This window comes from Trichinella spiralis (genome assembly GCF_000181795.1).
Source record: "Trichinella spiralis strain ISS 195 chromosome Unknown Scfld4, whole genome shotgun sequence".
NCBI classification, from domain to species: domain Eukaryota; kingdom Metazoa; phylum Nematoda; class Enoplea; order Trichinellida; family Trichinellidae; genus Trichinella; species Trichinella spiralis.
Window position 1 is genome coordinate 7,028,066 of NW_003526943.1, and position 23,395 is coordinate 7,051,460.

Here is a 23,395-nt window from a genome sequence, read left to right on the forward strand (position 1 = left end):
ACCAACTGTTCAAGCAGTAGAAGCGCAAAAACTGCATATGAAGTGCAACAGATCGATTTCTTTCTCCAGTCACCAGTCATTTCATTTTTACATTACTAGCTTTTCATTAAATACAAGACAACGTTATCCAATACTTGACACTGGTATTTTATTTGCATGCTTTATTACATTATTTGCAAGCAGTAAATGGAATAAAAAGCTCATTCAATTGTACGTCACATCCGTACTTTCTTTTCATTATACAACGTACAATAATAAACTGCACCCTAGAATTGGGGTGAACATGACATTCATGAGAAAATATTTTATTATACATAATAAAATAATGACTTCTGAAATTGTAATCTTTCGAGTTTCAAGAATCTGCATCTAGCAAAACAACATTCTTCAAAGTTACTTCGAACAATACATTCGCATTTCAAAAACTTGAAGAAAATCTCAACCAAAGTATTTACATATTTATTATTTACAAATATATCTACAGTACAACAAAAATCTATAAAAATGAAATCTTTCCTGTGCTGAAGTTTGCTAACATGAACTCGTTATACTAATTTCAATTCTTCCTTTCGCAAATAGTAACCATTTGAGATCAGCCAATTCCATTACAAACAAAAAAAAAGAAAACACTGGACTGCAGAAATCAAAATGATAATTAAAAATAATCATATTTGCAAAAAATAATCGTGTTAATTAGAAATAAAACCATAATTTAATTCCCTTTTCCTTCTTAATTTGTAATTACATTCACGCTACTTTTATGAATGTTCATTTAATCAAATATACATGCAGTTTGTTTTACAAGAGTAAAAAACTTAAAAATTACATATAAACAAACAAACTCATTCCACATCTAGCTTAAAAACAATCCTAATATTTAAATGGAGAGAATTCTTCACGGACCTGCAAGTTTACACACTGTTCGCCTACAAAGCTGTTCATTGTTCAAATTACCTTAGTACTGGACTGATTAAGCAGCCAAAATTGAAAAAGACTAACATAAAATGAGACTAACGTTCATTTGTACATGTATTTGTATAAAGTAGGCTTAATATATACAAGATTAATTCTGAAATGCAAACAATGAATTGGCCTCAGCAAGAGAACGCTGCCATTGACAATAATACCCATACTTCGTAAAGATGATAATGTTGCTCAAAGCAAACCTTTTACAATCAATGCACAAGCGAAAATGATTAATAAAGAAAACAAATAATTAATGAAGTTTCCAGATGAGAAGTTCAGCAGATGCACAGCAGAAAAAGTTCAAAGCGTAAGAACAAAAAGAAGACAGTTTGGTGAGCATACGTTACTGTTTAGAAAAGATCAATATATCCATTCTAAGGTGAACTTACGAAAACAACATTGGCCGAACAAAACTAATAGATCAATCGAAAACTCTCCCATAATGATAGTTAACCACGGGTTAACTTCAGTTAAGAGAAATATATCAAAGTACACATCGGTGCAAACAAACTACCTACGCAATTAACATACGTGAGCTTTATATACCAACACGTTCCACTGAACTTAATCAATTCTGACTATTATAACTATTTGCATACCTTTACCCTGTAAATATTGAAAATGATTTGTCACTTACTTGATCAAATGATGCGCAGTACAACAATGCACAATAGCAAATATAGAATGCTGAACAGATTCAATACTTTTACTGTAGTTTAAAAGAAGTCAAGATTAATTAAAAATGCAGATCCGATTAATAAACTTACTAATTTTTTAGCGTGAATGTTTTTTTATAAAAAAATAAATTCATAACTGTTATAAAATTTTAAATAAATAATTTTTAATTTGTGAAAAATTTTATGCACACACATTAAAATCAAATTTTATTTTTTAAATAAAGCGATGCAAATTTAAGCACATTTATTTGACTTTTTTAATTATAAAACGTTCGATTTGTATTAAACAAACGTCATAATCACTTTTTTTAATTTTAACGATTTCAGTGATATTTTTATTGTCATTATTGATAGTTAATGAATAAGCAAAACAATTGCAGCAATTAATCTTTAAAATTTTCTTTGAATGCCTGATTTTTATTCGCGATGTGAATTTCAGGTTGACTTACATTTGTAACAGTCAGCTTTTAGCATAAATTAGACATTTGTAAAGCATTCAATATCAAGTTGTTTTATTCATAATATTAATGCAATTTGATTTCTTAGATTTATAATATTGAAAATTCTTTAAGAGCAGCATACTATATGCACATACTTATATTAAATAATTAATAATTGGAGTGTTTTAAAATTTACTGTAAAATAACGAAAAAATTTAGATGAAGCAAATGAAGTGTTTTACTAAATATTTATGCACATAATTAACCTGAGGATGTTTAAATCGGGGAAGTTGAAGTATTATAAATAAATCGGAATTCATTTGTATATTTTGTTAACAATTTTGGTAATTATTTACTACAATCTTGATTTTCAATTTTTCATTTTATTGTACTTTTTGTAAGTCAGTCAGTCGACCATTAAAGTATAGATCTGAAAGGTATATAAATGAATATTGTTTTGATTTTTTTTTAAGTAGTTTTTTCTGATGAGAATTATTATCTTAAATTTGCAAAATATGTTGTTTATTTTATAAAATTGTCTGTGAATATCAGAATGAAAGCAATGTTTTGACATATTGTTTATTTTCTGTATTTTTCAAATAATAATTTAAAAATATATATTAAAATGTTCTTAAATGGTAAAAGTTTTTTTTTCCGATGTATGATTTTGTTCTATGCTTGTTTTTGTTATATTAGTGCTACATTCACCGAGTTAAATGTCTTTAGGTCATTGTTGGGTCACATTTTTACATTATTTGTATAATCTTAGCATATGATAATTAATGCTGCTTATTGAATTCGAGTCTTCAGATACTATAATACACGTGTACTTTTTTGCTGAACGTCAGTCTTTGTAAATAGTCACCTAAAACGTATGTGCTTTTCATATATTTTTTCTATGATTATCGATAAATATGAAGTGAAATTTCACGAACAGAAAGTTGTTAGGATTTTGTTACACTTTATGAGTAAATTTTTCAAGTTATTTTTTTTATTCAGTACTGAATATAATGCAGTTTGTTGGGGATATTTTCAAGTACTGCATATGAGAAAATCACTGTAGTGATAATGTCAACTTTTTAAATTTTCATCTTCAAAAACTGCTTTTTTGAAAAAGAGTAAATTGTTTTCAAATAATTTATAATAAGAAGCAATTCATTGCATTGAAAAAATTTTTTGTGATTATTATGTCATTCAACTTGATTATCAGTTCTGCATTGAATCTATAAAGAGAATTGAAGCAGAACTGAATTTCGTTGAACTTTTTCTTTTCAATGTGTACCAATTAACAGTATCGTAATGTTGATCTTTCTGTGAATTACAGTAAATCTTAATAATTCAAAGGTTCAACTTGGTTAATATTTGAATTTTATTTTTTAAAGCATTTTTGTTGTCAATTTTAGAAATACTTTTTTTCAATTTGAATAAATGTTTTTTATAAATTAATTTTAAGATTTGTTTGAAATGACCAGTCGACATGGACAGTCAACGTCAAGCGAGGGGCCAGTTATAATGAGAAAAGGTGACGAATTGTTTGCCGATGACAACGAATTCCAGAATGAGATGTTACGTCGAAGCCCTTGGAAAAAAGATCCCCATTATTTCAAGCGTGTGCAAATGTCGACGCTGACTTTGATGAAAATTTCCAATCACGCGCAGTCGGGCAATGGTATCGAGGTGATGGGTTTGCTGCTTGGCAAGCCGATGGCGAACACGTTTGTAATTTTGGATTCGTTCGCGTTGCCTGTCGAAGGGACCGAAACCCGGGTCAACGCCCACGAACAAGCTTACGAATACATGGTGAGCTATTTGAATGGAAAAAATATGCTCGGGCGTATGGAAAACGTGATCGGATGGTATCACAGCCATCCCGGATACGGATGCTGGCTTTCCGGCATTGATGTCGACACGCAGATGTTGCACCAAATGTACGAGGAACCGTTCGTGGCCGTGGTGATCGATCCTTGCAGGACACTGTGCTCTGGCAAAGTGGACATTGGCGCATTTCGCACCTATCCCGAACATTACCAGCCGGCCGACGACGTTACCAATTACGAGTCGATTCCAATGGACAAGATCAAAGATTTCGGTGTCCACTGCAAACGCTACTACAAATTGGATATTGACTATTTTTCCTCTTCGATGGACACTCGCCTTTTGGAACTGATGACCAAGAACAATTGGATCAACGTGCTATCGACGGACAACAGTCGATCCGATCAGCATTTTGCCACATATCAGATTCGGGATTTGACTAACAAATTGGACGAACTGTGTTCAGTCGATTCCCCGAAAGCACGCAATGATTCCATAGTCGGCGCTAAGGGGGCCAAAGCCAACGCTGAGTCATCGTCGGCTGTTCAACTGCTTCGTGACGTCTGTCACTGTAGCAACGAGCTGTTGGCAAGCATGTTTGCCACGTCATTCAAGCAGCAGTTGTTCTGCAACGCCGGCGGCGTTGAAAATACCAACGAATTCTCTGGAACGGAATTATCCGCATGCGAGGATGAATTGGAAGAAGCGAACGAATCCAATTCCATTCCAAGCATGGACGCAACCAAAGATGATGATGACAATGAAATTGCTGAACAAATACCGGCCGAGAGGATGGATGTGGTGTCGACTTGAAATTTTTTTCAGTTTTCAGACTTGATTGATTTATTTGCATGCATGCAGTACTTTCAATTAATCATTTTTATTATTCTTTTCCCATTTCCTCCTATTCACTCACATGTGTGGTAGTTGAAAAACGAATAATGAAAATAAAAAGCATCGAAGCAACAATTCCTGTTTCGAACCCAAATTTAATTTTTTTTTACATTGCTTTCCTTTCCATTGGAAAAAATTTTTCAAAGATCACCACCATTAAGCAGCGCATTTATATTTCATTTCTCAACTTTATTAACCGAGCAAAATACAACAAAATCTGATAAAAAATCTGCTAATCCAATCAATCAAATATGAAAACATGAAAAACAAAACAACCAAAAATTAACATCAGTGATTCAAAGCAATACAAGACTGGTGCAATTTGAAAGGCGGCATTTTAAATGATCACTTCTAATGTTAAATACTTTATGCCATGGAGATACTGTTCCATCGTATGCATGTTGCCTCAGCTTGTCGTAAAATGTATAAATTTCACAAATTTGCACATTCTAAAAGTAAACAATAATAATAAACATTATCATCATGGACTCCAATGCCACGGGAGTCCATGATGTTTCCAGTGATTAATGGAAAGTTTTGTCACCATCTTCTGGAAGTTCATAAAATCTATTCAACCGATTATATCAACTTTCGTATACTGAAAATCTCACAAATGCATTCATTATTGTGATTACATTCCAGATGTGATCTTCTCTGTGAGCTTACGCTCTTTCAGGCTTCTCCATTGTAGATAGATTTGCCCTCGTATTGGCATCGCATATTCCGTGGATTTTTCCGTTTGAATTTGTTGGGTGCACTTGGGTCTTGTAAACTATACGGTTGATCCATAGACAAAATTGTTGATTCGGAAGAAGTAATTCCACTTTGTATATATATACTAAAGGATCATTTTTGTTTGTTCGAGTCAATCGCCTCATTAATACTTTGCCAAGTTGGGAAGAATGTACCCGTCGGTGTTCTTCGCTGGCAAGAGAACAGCTGAAATGAGGAATCCCCAGAGATTGGGAATTGTGTTGATTGCTATCGACATTAATGAACGTATCGAGTGTAATTGTCAAATCTAATGCTTCTTCCCATTGTTCTATTGGTAACTGTTGAAACCATTGCGCTAGGGTGATTGCCTTCCATATGACTTCGTGATATCTTTTTCTCGTCCCTTTCCTTGAGGGCTTGCATGCAGTCGTACGGCTAGTAACCTCACAAACAGTTAACACATATCGATTACTTGACACAGATGGCAGTGGTCCTTTAAAGTCGATGTTTAACCGTTGCCTTAATTTGATTTATAAACAAAATAGCTGATTCGGTAAACAACACATTGGCAGGCATTCAAATCAGTGCAGATCACGGCTTTATACCTTTCTCTATGCTAAATCAAAATGAATTGATCATTAATAATAAAAAATGTGCACGCTACATTCTACACATACTTTAGAACACTGCCAACGCTTCTTTGCTAAAGCAGTATATTTTAACAGCAGTTGTTTCTCATTTTCATCACCGTCAATGGATTCTGATACACCTCAATCCCAGTACAGAAACAGCGATCTTATCCAGAGGTTGCTGGTTCGAATCTGGTTCACATAACCAAACCGGAGTGTAATATCAATCAGATGTTTCCAGCAGTGGATTCTTTGTAAATATTTAGCATGTTTCTAAACAATGAAAATTAAGAATCACAGTTTCGCTATAAATTCCAGTCAGTCTTAGATTTCGATAACTAATAGCAATAAAGTTAAAAAACATTGGTTCAAGAAAAATCGCTCTCTTTCGCCTCAGCGCTGAGATCTTTTAACTTACAACTAAAATTAACAACAATGACAACTACAACCATATAAAGCAGTCAAACTTGCTCATGGGTCCAAGTCAGTGCCGTCTAATTTATGCCTGCCAAGATTGAAAATAAGACAGTTCAAAGAAGAATTAAATGGGGATTCATGATTTTACGACAATAGATACAAGTATGGCACCCCGGACCATCAAAAAATTCAGCAATCTACAATCACTGCTGATGGAATGCCTTTACAACAACCAAAGGATTGTCACTGAATACAGCAAATTATGAAACGACCATGAAGGTTTGAAAAGCTCTATTACCAAAAAAATCATCATAAAGAAGACAATTTTACCTTTACATTATAAAGATCGCCTAATATTAATGAAACGTGTGGACTTTTTCTTCCAGCAGTTTTCTATTCTCTTCGGGTATTTCTATTCTTACGTATCAACAATGAGACGTAATATGTAAGATAACTGTTTACTGAAGAGTAAATACAGCACAGCAAACAACAGAAAAGTAAGAACGAGGTAAACAATGACGGTGACAACCAAGTCACTGAGAAAGAAAATTAACTAACTTGTCCCAGAGGCCACAAACAAAAGCACACACACCACCTACATCACCACCGGATCTTCAGGTATCAGCCAGTATACGGTAGTTTTTGTACAATCTTACTGTCATCTGAAATTACAAATATCTACTACTACGAATGGGATGTTTGTTACATTAATTTAAAATAAATTTATTATTCAATCAATAAAATAACTCTATTCAACATATTTTCCCGCACAGTACAGCTGTTTCAATAGAAACATAATCTTGGAATAATCATTATTAGTGCTGTTGGGAAATCTTCAGTTCGAACTTGAGTATCCATTTTGTAAGTGGACTGTGTTGATCTATTTATAAGTGATTCAAACAAGGTATGCCGAGTAATTCAATTTCAAGAGAAGGTTTGGTAGTGAGACAGTAGCTAATACGAAATTCAAGCGTTCTGATAGCAGATTTTCTCGCGTATGTTTTTCCAACTTTTCCGCTCAATTTCTACCGGAAGCAGTGATCTGACTCTGCGTCTGGTAGGTCAGACTCTCTGGTTCCGTCAATTAATTAGTGTTGTTAAGAAATCCTTCGTTCAAACTTGAGGATCTCTTTTGTAATGGACTGTAGAATTTGTTTATAGATAATCGACAAGAAGGTCTGTGATAAGATGCGATTTATTCAGTTCAAGCAAGATGTAAAATCCTACGCTTCGAGTGATATTTTTAGATATTCGATCTGACTTGACCTAGCCACAATAACCAACTCCAATAGCGTACATCATTAAGCTGTTGCTCTGTCAACATTTCTGATCGATTTATTGGAACAGATGCCGTTGTTTACTGGGAAAAGAAACAACTGTTGTCGTTATTGAACCAGAGAAACAACTTAATCAGTAGAGTTGCGTTCAGATCGTGGTAGAGAATAGCTGCTGTGATCCTTTTCGTTCATACTTTGCCTGTGTTTGATTGTATATTCAATAAAATACACTCGAGATTATCATATACGAAAAGCGAGATTTGTGAAATTCAAATTTAGCCGCGAAAGAAGACAGTTAGTTGTAGAACCTAATTGTCTATAACAAAGTGTAGTACGATTACCCTGCAAGTCTACTACACAAGGATTAAAATAGCGAGATAGCAAAGAAAACGACGGTTCAAGCGATCAGATAGACGTCGTGTTCCGTGTGATTTTGTGTGTTGTGTGATTGTATGATTGTCCCTCCTCCCTCACTCTTATTTACACATTTTCTTTAAGCTGACTCCACGTCTCGTGGCTTAAATCTCCGAGAATCGGTTAAATAACTGACTTGATTGCGCAATTGATTGGACTGTATAGGTTCGTCTGGTCTGAACAGCCGCGCTGTCAGAAACATTTCATTTTGACGCGTTTTCAGCAGCTGACCGGAGTTGTGGCGGTTGTACATTTAAAATTGTTCACCGTCGAGAAAAACAAGGGAGGCAGCTGGCGTTGCGTCGCCGTTGTTTTCGTACAAGGAGTAATGTTTTGACCACGGGGAGTTTCTGGTACTGATGAGTAGGTGTAGAGAAAAGATTTCTCAACAAGTGTAATTTCGGCTGTTGCCCATTTATGCAGTTGGCTTTAGTAGCTTTAACCTGAACAGCCGCGTTCCCAGGCCATCTCAACTTGATGGATTGCCAGCAGCTGACTACCGGAGTTGTGAGAGCACTACGGTGTAGACGCTAACTTTTGACAGGTTTACTGGGGTTCTATTGTTCACTGTTAGAGAATAATATCGGGATTGAAATTCATCAAATCAGCGTTGTATTGTATTCGTTTCACGTGATCAGGTGAAAGTGTTGTTTTCGATCGCGGGAATTTAGCTTCCAATTAGAAGATAGTGAGAAAAGATTTTCAACAAGTGCATTGAAAACTCTGAAGAGGTAAGCTTTTTTAAACAGAACGCGGTCAACATGCAGATGCGATTGTAAGATTAGGTAGACTGTATACAGAATTAATCAAGTATAAAATGCCCATACTTTCCTGAATGCACTACATTCACCGCTCGCCTAGTATTGGACTTCGTTTTGTAGGTACTTCGGTGGTCCTCTTGTTCCATTTTTAGATCCATTTTTTTGCTAGTTAACGATAGTTAAAATTTCACAGGGCCATATAGCTAATCTACAATCTAATTAATGGAAGCTAAAGTATGCTAATTTATTTTAAAAAAGTGGTGCCATGTGCTCATAATTAAAATAAAATATAGAAGAAGAAATTGCTGTTGATTAAACATTGGCGTCTTGCATTAGTAAAATCACATTTCACACCAAATCATCTTTGAATATTAGTACAGCTCGAGGTTGTTTTTTTGGTTGCAGTGGACATGTTAAGGCTTACACCTCCTGTTGCAACAACTACCACGTTCCTTTGTTTTATCATTCTCATTATTGGGCTGTTGTTGAAGACAGATGTAAATGTTGTCAATGTTGGCAAAATAATGCATAATCTGTTCACAGCTGTCGGATCAGTTGTGTTGAAATATCTGAAGACGATCACTGTCAAATAACCGAGAATACTTGCAGCAGTTTATTAAAACAGGAAGTAACTATATATATATATATATATATATATATATATATATATATATATATATATATATGCACAGAAAATGAAAGAGAAGAGAGAGTGAAAGCTGATCAGAGTTCACGCAACGATCATCAGCAAGTGAGGTTAACTAGAATAAGATCTTGATTGCTTGCTCATTAACGCTTTTTTACGCGTTTTTCACTTCACTTTCGTTTAATGTGTTTACTCTAAGTATCTTTTTGAACAAGTTGTCTCATTTTGCATATTATAGCCGTGCTGCCGTTTTTGAAAGTTATCGTTGTTCGACTTTGTGATGGCTTTGAGATTTCTCACGTTGGAAAATGTGATAGATTATTTAGAGACGTTACCCCCAGAACAAATGAATGCAGAAGTTTGTCAGCTACCACCTCTTTGTGAAGATAGTAACCTGACTGATGAGGAGCAGATCGAGGAAAACGATTTAGCAGAAGTGATGCCATTAGATGTCTGTGGTGAGCTAGACGTCACCTTAGACAGCGATGTAATTGAGGATGCAGACGATTTCTATGAGTCCTCTGACAGTCAAACTTGGAGCAAGCGGAAATCGCTGAATCATGTATTTGAAAATATTCCAGTTTTACCCCTGTCAACATTAGCTCCTGAATTGATTTCTTTGAACCCCATCGAACTCTTTTATAAGATTATGCCTAAAGAAGAAATGGCACATTTTGCTGAAATGACAGAACGATATGCTCTGCAGAAGGGAGTGACTCTGAGTGTTGAAGAAGAAGATATCGAAAAGTTTTTCGGCCTCCTCCTTTTGAGTGGATATAACTGCGTGCCGTGCGAGAGCATGTTCTGGAGCACAGATGAAGACCTCGCAGTACCTATTGCACGGGCTACAATGAGTCGAAACAGATTTTATGATTTGAAAAAATATTTTCACATTGTAGACAACATGACGCTTCAAGAAGGCGACAAATTGGCAAAGATATCGCCAATGTATGAAAATATGGGAAAGCGTCTGCGCCAGTGGGGTATTTTTAGTGAAGCGCTTTCTATTGATCAATGTATGGTGCCATACCATGGGAATCGTAGCTGCAAAATGTTCATTAAAGGAAAGGAAATTCGCTTTGGTTTCAAAGTATGGACGATGGCATCTTCAAGTGGTTATCCGTACGCCATGCAGATATACGCTGGTAAGGAAAGGGACAGATATAAAGAACCGCTTGGTTTTAGCGTTGTAAAAGAAATGGTTTCTCATTTGAGTGAACCAAATAAGTATCACGTTTATTTTGACAACTTTTTTACTTCACCTCACCTTATGAAAGAACTGACACAAAAAGGAATAAAAGCTACGGGTACAATTCGAGATGCCAGAATACGCAACTGCCCCCTCATGAGACCCGAAGTAATAACCGAGAAGTCCCGAGGATATTTCGACCATACATGTGATGGTGATATGTATGTCTGTCGATGGAATGACAACGTTACGGTGACCATAGCATCCAATTATCATACTCATTTCCCAGTTGGAAGTGTTAAAAGATATTCGAGAGCTGAGAAGAAACATGTCAATATAACACAGCCAAACATCATAAGGCAGTACAACAAATGTGTTAATGGTGTATCTGTGATGGATAAAATGTTATCTAGTTACCGGCCGAAAATAAGATCAAAAAAATGGTGGTGGAGTTTATTTTCACATGCGTTGAATATGGCCGTAGTGGCAGCTTGGAAATTGCACAGGGAGCTACATACAACAACCAGTGACCAGCTGTCGCATTTACAGTTCCGCCGGGAAATCACTATCCATTTATTGCACGCGATGCCATTTGTAAGAAGCCAGCCGGGGCCACGGTCACATTTACCAATGAGCCTCCGGACTTCGCACGGACACTATCTCCAATCATGTACCCAAGGACGATGTGCATTTTGCAAAAAAAACTGCAGAAATGAATGTGTTCGGTGCAAAAAGAGGCTACACCGAAATTGCTTTCCCTCCTATCACGGTTTAGCATAATTTTCCCTTTATATTTCTACAGTAAAATAAATTTATGTCATTCACAATGTGACGTGAAGTACAAAGTATTGAATTATTGGGGTAACTGATAAGTCAAAATGCCAGTGTTCCTTGAACTTGTAAATGAATTGTAATGAAAACGCTCAAAACAATTAAGCTTTATTAGACAGATCGTAGCCAAGATGCAGATACGATTGTAAGGTAATGTAGACTGTAATATGTGTGGGTAATCAAGTATGAGATGCTGATATTTTACCGTATCTCCTTCGCTTTATCAGCCTTATTGATTTACATTTTCATTAAAAACAACTAAAGAAATTAATGCATGTATTGCTTTAACTTGTATTGAACTTTATTTTGAACATGATTTATTTAGATCATTTTTCATTATCATTAATTGAAATAACCAAGTGAATCTACATTTAATAACAACTGCTATAAAATGACTCAAAAACTGTATTGTCTTAATATTATGAAATAATGATATACGATGTAACTTATATGTATAATCAAAAGGTGAGCAAAAGAGAAATAAGTAAATGTAAATAAAAGATTCAATTTAACCTTAAAATAAAACTATTTTATGATTTATTAGATGCATAAATTAAATAATTGCAATAACATGTTTTGGTAATAATTACAGTATCATTTGAACATGACTTTTTTTATGCCTACCAACGAAGTAAAAGTATGTATGTATCGCGTTAAGAATATTAATTAGATTTTCACAGCTATATGAAGTAATCTGGTGTAAATTTCGTAAATTTTAAAACTTAAACATTTCCATGTTTATAAAAATTTTTCGTCTGTACTTTCCTCTGTGAATGCTATGTTTTCATGATCACAATTATGCAATACATTATTATTTTTTTACTATCTTATGCAATTAAATGTATTTTAAATGTGTGATGCATGAAACTTATTTTAGTTATTGAAATAGTTTGAAATGCATAGTAAACAAGCTGATTTTGTAACTGAAGTGTGAACGGAAATTTTTTTTGTAATGAAAAAAGTATATATTTATGTATAATGAAATATATTTTATAAAATAATATTTATTTTCACTTCAGTATCTTATTTCTTTCTATTTCTGTTTCAGTTGCTTTTTAATTGTTAAACGAATTTTCTTCATCATTTAGTATATTTGTGCATTTTCTGGGTGAACGTTTACATCCGGTGGTTTTACATGGCTTTCAGATTTCTTTTTTCTGTTCCTGGTAATTGACATTTTGACATAATTAGCATTTTACATATTGCTGAAAATGTATTTACACATAGGCAGTGTCAGAGGAACGGTTAGGATAAGTTTTTCTCAACATCAGGCGAAGCATTGGATTTCTGGCAAACCACTTGTTGTAAATCCTTGTCAGCACTATGCAGTGAGCGTAAAAGCTGTTTACAAGCGAGATAAACCTCACATAAATGTTGGCACTATTGGTCATGTGGATCATGGTAAAACAACACTTACGTCGGCAATTACCAAAAGTATAATTTTTTATTTTTGTTTTGTAAAAATGAAAATTGAAAAAATGCTTTTTAGTTTTGGCAGAAAAAAAGTGTGCAACGTTCAAAAAATATGAAGAAATTGACAACGCACCGGAAGAGATGAGCCGTGGAATTACGATAAACGTGGCTCATTTAGAATACGAAACTGAGAAACGTCATTATGGACACGTTGATTGTCCAGGCCACGCTGATTATATCAAAGTACGGCGTATATCTGTATATATATTTTTTAGAAATTATTATACAATTCCAGAATCATTTTTTTGCAGAATATGATTACTGGAACTTCGCAAATTGATGGTGCTATATTAGTCGTAGCGGCTACGGAAGGAGTAATGCCGCAGACTAGAGAACATCTGATATTAGCGAAACAAGTAAGCAGCACTAGGTTTTGCTTGTGAATTCGAACGATTATTTTCATCTGTAGATTGGCGTCGAACAAATGATTATATTTTTGAACAAAGTTGATGAAGCGGATGCAGAGATGGTTGAATTAGTGGAAACTGAGGTGCGAGAATTGTTAGGGGAATTTGGCTACGATGCGGATAATACGCCAGTTATAGCTGGTTCCGCACTATGTGCATTGCAGGTATGTACAACGGCAGGAACTGTACAGAGCGTATGTTATTTCTATTAATGACAGTGAATTTTGAGGATACGAAACCAGAAATTGGTAGAGAGAGAGTGTTGAGTTTGTTGGACGCTGCAGATACATGGTTTAAGATCCCATTACGTGATCTGGACAAACCGTTTCTTTTCCCTGTCGAACATGTCTACAGTATTAAAGGTATGATTTTTCTGTTGTACATTATTTTGTTCTCAAAGAATATATGATGCTTTTACAAGCAAAGAATATTTTTATTTCATCTCAAGTGAAATGAAACATTTAAAAAGATTATACGTAATAAATGAGAATTGCACATTTTATTAACATATTATGGTGAAAAATTAAGCGAGTGTATTTAAAATGTCGAAACAGATTATTTTTCACAATATCTTTTCTAGGGCGTGGTACTGTTGTGACTGGAAAGCTGATTCGAGGTAAAATGAAGAAAGGTGATGCTTTCGAGTTGATTGGCTTTGGCTCAAAAGTCAAAGGCACTGTATCAGGTTGGCAGTGTTAATTGATGAATTTTATTGCTTTGTTGCAAAACTAAATTGAAATTTTCCATCCAGGCATCGAGACCTACCACAAAACGGTCGACGTCGGTGAAGCCGGTGACCAGCTTGGATTGTTGATTAAAGGAGTAAGCAAAGATGATGTACGACGGGGTATTGTAATAGTTCCTCAAAACGCTGGATTCAAAGATTGCGTTCGATTTGAAGCAAAAGTTTGACCATTATTACATGAGTATAATTTTTCGAATGAATTGATTTTGCATCAAATTTTTTTCCTCATTTAGACTTATTTTTTGAAACCTGAAGAAGGAGGACAAACGAAGCCGTTGGCGAATTTTTACTCGGATGTGGCGTATTCTTTAACATGGAATCGACCGGTGATATTGCAAATTGTCGACAAAGATTTGGTCATGCCAGGCGAAGATGCGAAGTAGTGAAGTGTTCGGTAGAAGTGTTCAACTGAGATAGATCAGTGTAAATATTTATTGCAGCATAATTGTAAATTTGGGAGTGCCAGTGTATGTTGAACCGCAGCAACGCTTCACGTTGAGATCCAACTGTCAAACAGTCGGTACAGGAGTGGTCACTAAATTGCTAAACGAAGTACCGGCAGAAATAGTGGACAAAAAGTTGAGAAAGAAAGCCATGCGTGAAGAAGTGGAAAAACTCGGCTTTAATCCATATTCAGAAGACGTGGGACGCAAGTTGAAATTGAAAGGGGAATGAATTGAAACTTTTTTCTTTTAAGGGCTTTTGTGTGAGAAGTTTTCAAATAAAACTATTCAATATCTTCGCGTGATTGAAGATTTACTTTTTGCTTTTTACCAATAATTTTAATCCTGATCATGGCTGACGAAACAATCAACGTATAGCAGCACTGCTGTAATTGCAGATGTTCATGTGGTGAATTTAAAAAATTCCATTTTAAAATTTAAACTTGAAATTGTTAAAGTTTAAAGCATCTTCAAGAGCGTACTTTAAAGATCAGAGCGTATCAGTTCCATAGCGTGTGCGTGTAAAAATCAGTGAGTGAGTTCGAGTGGTATAATGTCAAAGGAGGTGAATTTTCAATCGAATAGTGGAAAATTGGAAAATGTAGATTTGGAAAAGTGGTCATCGTTGCAATCGACGAGTGACATGCAACGTCAGTGTCGTGTTTTTTTGCTGAAATGTCGGGAAGTGATGTGGAATTCGACGAAAAGTCGTCGACCAAAGTGGAAGCTTCCAATACATCCGTTGACTTGGCATCTTATAACTGAAAAAGATTGTGAAGAAAGTCCGCCAAGTTGGTGGCTGACCGCAGTTCCCAGCGAAAGTGAATACCAACGAATCGCTGACATGATTCATCCGACCATTCGTGAAACTTTGATCGAACCGTTCCACGTGAACAGTCCTGCTGGTCAGTTGGTATACGGATTGCCAGTGTACACGTTCCATCAACCGGAGGAGCACGAACGAACTGTCGGCATGGTCAGCTTGTGTGAAACGAGCAGTCTCGCGACGAGGACGACGAAGCTGAGCCATGATGAATATGAGAAGAAGCTTTTGTTGTTACAAGAGCTGATCGAAAGCTTCATTCATGCCGGCATTGTTAGCAAGTCGAAATTTTTGGCAACTTCGAGCAGAGGTGAGATTTTCAAAGAACGCGCTGCTGGTACTGCTTTGCCGATCATGCATTGCATTCGCGCTTTGGCTCAGGGGTTGAAAATGGTGTTTCTGATGATGGAATGGACATTTGCGATCAACGGAAAGCAGGACAACGTGCACAGTTTCGTCTCAAAGTTGTTGTTTCATTTACTGAGAGAAAATTCGAAATTTCATACGGTGAAAATGAAGAAGATGATTGGTGAAAATTTTGAAAAATGCAGAATACCGAAGTTGTTGAAAATACTCTGGAAATGGACAGATCGAATGCAAGATGGATATTTTGATTCGAGCTCCATTCAGCCAGTTGAGCAACTTTTGGATCAATTGGACAACGCAGAAAGTGAAGATAATTTGAAAAAAGCAGACGGTGATTTGTGTTTGCACGTTTGCAACGCATCCGAAGCACTACTCGAATGGATCCAGTCGGCAGTTCAACATCCGTCGACTGGCAACAACTTGCGGACCGGTATGCCAGAGTGGCTTGATGCAGAAGTGAAAAAGTTGATGCTCAACAAGGACGAGTTCCCAGTTGACAAAATCCAAGCTACATTCGGACCGCTTTCTGTGAGAACAGTTGGCGTGAGTGTCGATCCGCTGATGTTTGCAGAAGAGCCTGACGAGCACTTGTTGACCAAATGGATTTTGGAAACCCATGCAAAATTCAGCAGCAGTGACCATGGAACGCTGGAAACAATTTCGAGAACGATGAAAACGCAAGGCGAAAAGTTGCAGCGAATTGCCAGGCGCAAGAGTACAGCAATTATCAACACAATCGGATCATTGGCGTCCACTGAAACTGATGACCAGCGGACCCGGCTGACTTTGCACAAATTGCACCAGTCTCGAGCAGCTAATTATACCAGTTCAGTGGAGGGCGTTGCCAACGTCGGAATGGCTGAACAGTTGACATTTTTGTCCCATCACCAACGACGGCCATCTTTGAAGGAAGATCATCATCATCATCATCAATCGTCGAAAGATGCAGATGTTGGCAAAAAGAGCCCAACCACTGCCGAACAAACGGACAACGGAAGCAACAGCCGGGGATTGAAATTTTCAAATGGAAACCAACAGCAACTGATTGGCGATCGAAACAAAGTTCCAAAGCTTGCTGATGAAAAGAATATGAGGGGGATACGTGATGGGATGGGTGATAATTTAATCAACTATGGAAAATTTAATTTCCACAACGCTTTCGTGGACAATTTTCTGCGCGATATGGAATTTTTAAAATTTGACCACAACAATCAAATGATAATTCGTTCATCGTCAGAAAATTCTTCTTCTTCTTCATCAGTAACCACCAGTTTGCAAACTCTTGACAAGAAAACCAATGAAGAAGAAGAAATGAAAAAAGAATAATTTTTTTAAAAATTTTATTCACTTATTCATCATGTAATAATAATAATAATAATAATAGTAATAAAAATGAGTGAAAATGTGTTTATTTTTTTGTCACTCGAGGTAAATATTTGTTAATATAATAGCAAGGTTTGCAGAGAGGTTTTTTGCCCAGACATCGTCGGCACGGCGACTGCATAGTCGGCGTGTCGAATAATGCAACTAAAAACTCATCGACAATTTCATCTGTAGTTAATTTATCAGCATCGATTTTTTCTCTGTCTTCTTGTGAACAATTTTCCAATGCTGAACGTGCAGGCGAATCTAAACCCACAGTATAAAAAGCATCTTGACGTAAATTTGCAGTCTGCTTTTCTCCACCAATGCCAAGCTGCATTTGTAAATCCATATTTTGCTGTTGAGTGACAGATGCTTTTTTCTTTTTGCTTTCTCGTTTAGAAATTTGTTCACAACAGCTACTTGAATGGATAACGTAGACATCTGAAGATAAATCAGAGGTGCAAAGCCACTGCAAACTGACTGTCGAGTCGCTGTACAAAGGCTTCAGAACTTTCGATCTGTGCTCTGCGGTGAATGCTTGCATCGCTTTGTCGCCTCCTGCTTTGTCGAAAGAAAAGCAAACCCCACTTCCGTGATCTTTTTCATTATCGAATAAAATGAAATATTGTTGTTTGTCACTTGTTATTTTTGCCTTTACAGCTTTTGATTTTGCTTCACCTTTTCTCACACGAATCAATTTATGCTTATTCAATCCAACTGTTTGCACCACGTATGAGGCGTCTTTTGGAAATATCAAATTTGGAAGAGCAGCTTCAGTTTTGGGTTTTTGCATTTTAAGTTTTGGAATAGCCGATGGAACAAGCAGAAGCGTACATATCGTGTAGTAGCATAAATTTTGAAAGGCTGTCAAAAGATGCTTACTCATTTGGATGCGAAATGGAGCCGCCGTTTGGCCGAAACTATTCTGCAAATCTGCTTCATCAATGCATCGAGAAATCAGCATTTTCCAGTCGAACTGTGAATCATCATTCTCAAACTGCAACTGATCAACACTGTGCTTAAAGGAAGTGACCAACAGTTGTGCTAATTTTTCATCCACTTCAATCTCATCATTGCAATGGGTACTGTTTAAAATCTGTTTGCCAAGCTGCAAAGCAAAATCAAAAATGAAGGCCAACAACTGTAACGTGCAGTCGAAAAATTCCAATTTTTCAAATTGCTTGCATTGCAGGTTGCCCATTTTTTTAATGGGCTTATTATTCAAAACATACATCAACATATTTTGGATCCATTTTTTGTCATTTTTATCCTGAAATTCATTAACAAATGCCTTGCAATGAGAAGGTTCGAGAAAGCAGACAGTATTAAGCTTGACAGGATGTTGGACGTTGTTGAATGGTGATGATGATGATTTCAAATATTGATCAGGCGGTTTGCGTTTATTAAGACATTCAACTTGAGTTTGAAATGCAGAAGAAGCAGAAGAAGAAGAAGCACAGCTGCTCAATATTTCATAGTTTATTGTCGTTTTGTTGATATATTTTTTCGGTTTTTTTAAGACGTTACTTTTAAATGGCCAGCTTTGTTTGTAAGCAGACAACCATTGCTGAATTAAGTTATTGTCAAATATAATGGCAGAACGTGGGGTGCACTGTTCATCAACAGCTGCTTTTAATTTCTTCAAAACATCCCTCTCTTGTTCCATGTCGGGATGTGGAATAAGTGATGGTGTCTTTTCCATTTGAATATCGTTGGCTTGCTGTTGCCACAGCATCTCGACGGGCCATGAAACACTGCTGTCCCAATGAATACGTGTGGGACGGTAAGTTTCTTCATCGGCCAAGCTTAACGTTTTTTCGTCTTCTGCTGTAGGCGACAAAATCTGCTTTTCCGAGTAAATATTATTTTCCATAGCTGCACTACCATCTGGCGGTTTTTTGTCCATTCCCTTTGGATCAGTGCAATTTTCTTTTCCCTCGCGTGATACTGCTTCTCCAGTTGAAGATAACTTTGCATTTTCATCTTCACATGAAAGTTTCTTCTCATTTTTTTGCTCTTGCTTCTCTTCTTTTTTTTCATCCATCAGAAAAAAATTCAATTCTTACGTGCAGTGTACAATAAAATGAAACCAACACTAATCATTTCTGTTTAAACGTTTCTGCAAAAACTTTAAACGTCAACCATCAAGTTTACAGTAAAATTTTAAAATAAAAAAGAAATTTTAATGTATTATTTCGTTATGCACTGCTATTTAGCTTTTACTTATTTATTTTTCAAATATTATAGCAAATTTGTTCAACAACTGATAAGCAGTGAAGATTTTTTTTATTAACTGTTGCCAAACAATAATTTAAAAATATATGAATAATAATTTCAGAACCAAAGAATACTGTAAAAGGCATCACTACGTTTTATATTTTTGTTGTAATATGTTGACAGATGCAATATTTTTAATAAAAAACTTTTTTGAGAAAACTACAAGCTTGCATGTATTTTTGATTGCACACATCACACAATTCATTATACATTATCCCTATTTTTGGGCTTTGTATGCACTACAGCTTTATTAATTAAAAAAATAAATGCGTGTGTGCACTATTGTAGTTGATGCTGTGTAATTATATTTACATTTTTATCAATTTTTAAACAAAAGCAAAAACATTTTAACAAAAAAAATAAAATGTACATATACACATAGGCGGATCAGTTTACATTATTTATGCTGTCAAAATTAATATGAATGCTTTATCAAAATTAGTCAATAATAATAATAAATCTATTGAACAAGGTGAAAAAGGTAAAACACCGCATATTGTCTTAAAGAGGCAACGTTAATATCAGTTGTTCCTTTTGTGCAGCAACACATAAAAGTATTTATGTAGAGTAATGAAATACTAATGAGATTTTAAAAAATTGATTTTGAAACGATAAAATATGAGCAAAATAAAGAAATGAAGAAAAGAATTACCCATTATTATGTACTTTTTTCTTTAATGATATAAAACATTTGCAATAAGAGCTTAAATCAAAAATTCATAAAACGTACTGATGATTTATTTAGTTGTAATGTAATCTCTATGAGCACTTTACATTTTTTAAACAGCAATTATATATTCATTTTCATCCACAATTAACACTGTTTTTGTTATCATTTGCCATTTAAAAATTACAGTTTGTTATAAATTTCCATGAAATCAGCAAGAATAAGTGCAAAATTTGTACTTGCATAGATTTTATCTGATGATTGTTGAATATTTAGTAAAATGCAAGTAATAAAATGCATCGAAATTTCTTCGTTTATTTGTAATAACCAATAAAACAGAATAAAGGAATAACATTGCCAAGTATCAAAGTTGGGTAAAATAAATATTTCTAAATATGCCAAATTCATAAACCAAGCAAATAAGATTCGATTAATGAAATTGAAGACGAACAATAAAATGTTTATATTGGAAGCATTTATTTAGTAAATTTCAAATAAATAGCTTAGATTGAGAAATGCAAGATGAAGAAAGAGAAGCAAGAAGGAATGGCGAAGAGGTAGATGATGATTTCTATGGAAACGGCAGCCAATGTACCGAGTGACAGGTGAGTCCGTGATCGATAGCTGCGCTTCAGAGGTGTCTTTCTTATCAGTTCTTACAGCTCAGCTTGAGGGGAACTTTTCTGATAGACGCAGTTTTCTACTAAAAATTTTTCCTTTAAAATAATTTTAAACCTTGCCCACATGTCTGATAAAGCAATGTGGAACTCGGCCTCAGATACGGGATGGTGTCCAGATAAAAGTGAAGACGAAATTATTCAGCTCAGTTCTATATCCGGTGAATTAGATGAAAAATCCAATTTCCATAAAGAAAATTTGTTCGACAAATTTTGCCGTTCCCAAAGAATAAAAGTAAGCATCAGTTCTGAAATTTTTATTAAAAATTGTAATTCAACGCAATTTTACATAACGAAATATTAGACAATGAAATTTTACAAAACTGATGAAAAAGCCATATTGTTAGTGAAAAATTATTTTAAAATATTTTGCTAAATATCATTTTAAAAATAATAAAAGAAAAAATTGATCAGTTTGTCAGTAAAGAGAGAGTGGATAATTCTTTTTTTGAAAATAATATTCTCCTGCATAGCTATTTAAATTGTAAGATCTGTTAATTACGTATGATTTTGATCACAGTGCATTTCAATAAAAGTAGAAAATTACATTTGACGGATCAACAATTTTTGCTAGGATTGAGTGTGAATCTTTTATTTAAATTACACAAGAAAGGTAAGTAATATATTCTTTGAAAATTTTTCAAAATATGAATAATAAAATAAAGACAACAATAATTATTGAGGACAATAAGCTATTAACCAACTGATTTTAATTAATAAAGCAGCAAATTATAGATAAGCGATGATTATATAATAAATTACCTCTCCCTTTAGTTTACCATTATGCACGTACAATGATATTCTAAAGATTATTTAATCCATTTTATTTGTTCATGTATTTAATATAATGTTGTAAGAGTTAAAGTTGTGCAAAAGATGAAAGTGCAGCAAGCATTATTTTCAGTCAGCTCAATCATCATGCAAGATTATTAGAAGTAATTATATTTTCATTGAATAATTTATAACTTTGCTCTTTTTGGTCATTATTTTTTATTTATTCATTTATTTACTTGGTCATCGTAAATTTATTAGCCTATTTAATTATTTACTTTTTATGTTTTTCCTTTTGTTTATATCGTGCATTTCATGTTTATGATGACAATAAGAAATTTCAATGCTTTCAAGTAAATTTGTATTATTTCTATTATTCCCAACGGATCAATTGAAGTGCAAAAGTCATCGATTATTTCTATGCAAAAAATTAAATAAATAAAATTTCGCTTCCAGTTTTAATAAAATCAAAGCGAATTACTTTGTGAGATAACTACTAATTTTCTAAGTTAAAAAAACTTTTAAGAAGATATTTTAAGAATTTAAGAAACGAGATGAATGTTTGCAGTAAATATGAGCAGCATAGTTTAATAATTTAATAAATTATAAAATATAAAAATAACACGGATCATAATGTTAATAACCAATGTCCATTTTCAGTAAGTTCTAAAGGGACAGCTGGTGGTACAGATCCACACCTTCTAAACGACTGTAATCAATGATGCCATTCTTTTCGTGGAATACTTTAATGAATTATAATTGGAATGCTCTACTCAGATGTAATAGGAAAAATGATGCTTTCTGATTAAGATGTGATTACATTTAAAATCAATACAACTAAAAGTGCATGCAAACGCAATGGCCTGTAATTAGTTGTCTAATTATTGTAATTAATATGGTAAAGCACGAATGAAGTTCATCTGGTTAGGAAAGTCTTTTCTTGCACTGACTTCCAAAATGAAACTAATCTCACACCAAAAATATTAAAAAAGAAATCTGAATTTAATTAATTTAAATAAATGTAATCATTGATTTATTTATCGGTCATGATTTAAGCTCACTCAAAAATTTTAAATTTATTAAAAGCCATTCATATTTTATCAGTTTATATTTTAACTTAGCTTTAAATACTTTCGCTGCGTATTTTACTTTAAATAAAAATAAACATTTCATTTTAACAAGATTTAAAGTGTTTGGCATAATTTTAAATCGTATAGTGCTACTTTATTTTAATTCTCTTGGGTACTGATTTGTATTTTTTATTATTTATATGTTCAAAATGTAAATAGTGGTTTAGTTGCTTTATTCCAACAGATTGCAGAAATATTTATAAACTGCATAGCTATAAATAAAATATTGTTGGTTGTTTGAAGAACAGTTTTTGAACATGTAGGCAGAAATTAAAAATGTAAATTATACTATTACTTTAGAACTGCTCTACTGCAAAATCCGGCGTATTTCAAAATCTATTTTTACTGTGCTTTAATGTGTCTTCATTTTTTAGCTTTTGAACTGTTTAATACATGTATTTTTTAACTTTTATTACATCATTATTTATTATGCTACTTCAGTACTTCATATTTTAATATATTTGTTATCATATATTTGCTTTTACGGATAACTTCTCATATTAAATACTGTAAGTATGCATAAAGTTGAGCATTAATGCCAGAGAGAAGAAAGAAAAAATACACGAGTCCATAAAATAAGA

General features: G+C 34.3%; 7 protein-coding genes across 7 annotated transcripts; 3 read left to right on the forward strand and 4 right to left on the reverse strand.

Annotated features, from left to right (window-relative positions):
- Positions 1-3,649: 3,649 nt before the first annotated feature.
- Tsp_01742 (hypothetical protein) lies at positions 3,650-4,319 on the reverse strand. The gene is made up of 2 exons (XM_003377482.1): positions 4,274-4,319; positions 3,650-4,191 (listed from the first exon to the last, which is right to left on the reverse strand). The coding sequence occupies exons 1-2, from the start codon at positions 4,317-4,319 to the stop codon at positions 3,650-3,652; spliced, it is 588 nt and encodes a 195-aa protein (XP_003377530.1).
- Positions 4,320-4,508: 189 nt separating this feature from the next.
- Positions 4,509-5,302, reverse strand: Tsp_01741 (hypothetical protein). Its single transcript, XM_003377483.1, has 3 exons — positions 5,267-5,302; positions 5,158-5,241; positions 4,509-4,706 (listed from the first exon to the last, which is right to left on the reverse strand). Exons 1-3 carry the CDS (start codon positions 5,300-5,302, stop codon positions 4,509-4,511), a joined length of 318 nt encoding a protein of 105 aa, XP_003377531.1.
- Positions 5,303-5,454: 152 nt separating this feature from the next.
- On the reverse strand, positions 5,455-6,082 carry Tsp_01740 (hypothetical protein). Its single transcript, XM_003377484.1, is given in 2 exon segments — positions 5,455-6,025; positions 6,045-6,082. 2 exon segments carry the CDS (start codon positions 6,080-6,082, stop codon positions 5,455-5,457), a joined length of 609 nt encoding a protein of 202 aa, XP_003377532.1.
- Positions 6,083-9,930: 3,848 nt separating this feature from the next.
- On the forward strand, positions 9,931-11,369 carry Tsp_01739 (piggyBac transposable element-derived protein 3). The gene is made up of 2 exons (XM_003377485.1): positions 9,931-11,214; positions 11,253-11,369. Exons 1-2 carry the CDS (start codon positions 9,931-9,933, stop codon positions 11,367-11,369), a joined length of 1,401 nt encoding a protein of 466 aa, XP_003377533.1.
- Positions 11,370-12,099: 730 nt separating this feature from the next.
- Positions 12,100-15,005, forward strand: Tsp_01738 (anaerobic ribonucleoside-triphosphate reductase, beta subunit). Its single transcript, XM_003377486.1, has 12 exons — positions 12,100-12,154; positions 12,263-12,307; positions 12,898-13,104; positions 13,160-13,341; positions 13,395-13,499; positions 13,553-13,744; positions 13,780-13,912; positions 14,131-14,235; positions 14,302-14,456; positions 14,529-14,674; positions 14,736-14,948; positions 14,993-15,005. The coding sequence occupies exons 1-12, from the start codon at positions 12,100-12,102 to the stop codon at positions 15,003-15,005; spliced, it is 1,551 nt and encodes a 516-aa protein (XP_003377534.1).
- A 286-nt stretch (positions 15,006-15,291) lies between these two features.
- On the forward strand, positions 15,292-17,253 carry Tsp_01737 (hypothetical protein). Its single transcript, XM_003377487.1, has one exon. The coding sequence runs from the start codon at positions 15,292-15,294 to the stop codon at positions 17,251-17,253; it is 1,962 nt and encodes a 653-aa protein (XP_003377535.1).
- An 82-nt stretch (positions 17,254-17,335) lies between these two features.
- Tsp_01736 (conserved hypothetical protein) lies at positions 17,336-19,336 on the reverse strand. The gene has a single exon (XM_003377488.1). The coding sequence runs from the start codon at positions 19,334-19,336 to the stop codon at positions 17,336-17,338; it is 2,001 nt and encodes a 666-aa protein (XP_003377536.1).
- Positions 19,337-23,395: the final 4,059 nt, after the last annotated feature.

Coding starts and splice junctions, on each gene's coding strand:
- Tsp_01740 (XM_003377484.1), bottom strand. CDS start 6,082: ATGCCTGCCAATGTGTTGTTTACCGAATCAGCTATTTT.
- Tsp_01742 (XM_003377482.1), bottom strand. CDS start 4,319: ATGTGGCAAAATGCTGATCGGATCGACTGTTGTCCGTCGATAGCAC. Junction 4,192..4,273: donor CTGTTGTCCGTCGATAGCAC/GTTGATCCAATT, acceptor TCCAATTTGTAG/TAGCGTTTGCAGTGGACACC.
- Tsp_01737 (XM_003377487.1), top strand. CDS start 15,292: ATGTCAAAGGAGGTGAATTTTCAATCGAATAGTGGAAAATTGGAAAAT.
- Tsp_01741 (XM_003377483.1), bottom strand. CDS start 5,302: ATGGACTCCCGTGGCATTGGAGTCCATGATGATAAT. Junction 5,242..5,266: donor TTGGAGTCCATGATGATAAT/GTTTATTATTAT, acceptor GTTTACTTTTAG/AATGTGCAAATTTGTGAAAT. Junction 4,707..5,157: donor CAGTATCTCCATGGCATAAA/GTATTTAACATT, acceptor AAAAATTTCAAG/TCGACACCACATCCATCCTC.
- Tsp_01738 (XM_003377486.1), top strand. CDS start 12,100: ATGATATACGATGTAACTTATATGTATAATCAAAAGGTGAGCAAAAGA. Junction 12,308..12,897: donor TGCCTACCAACGAAGTAAAA/GTATGTATGTAT, acceptor ATTTACACATAG/GCAGTGTCAGAGGAACGGTT. Junction 14,675..14,735: donor ATGCCAGGCGAAGATGCGAA/GTAGTGAAGTGT, acceptor TATTTATTGCAG/CATAATTGTAAATTTGGGAG.
- Tsp_01739 (XM_003377485.1), top strand. CDS start 9,931: ATGGCTTTGAGATTTCTCACGTTGGAAAATGTGATAGATTATTTAGAG. Junction 11,215..11,252: donor TAAGGCAGTACAACAAATGT/GTTAATGGTGTA, acceptor AATGTTATCTAG/TTACCGGCCGAAAATAAGAT.
- Tsp_01736 (XM_003377488.1), bottom strand. CDS start 19,336: ATGGATGAAAAAAAAGAAGAGAAGCAAGAGCAAAAAAATGAGAAGAAA.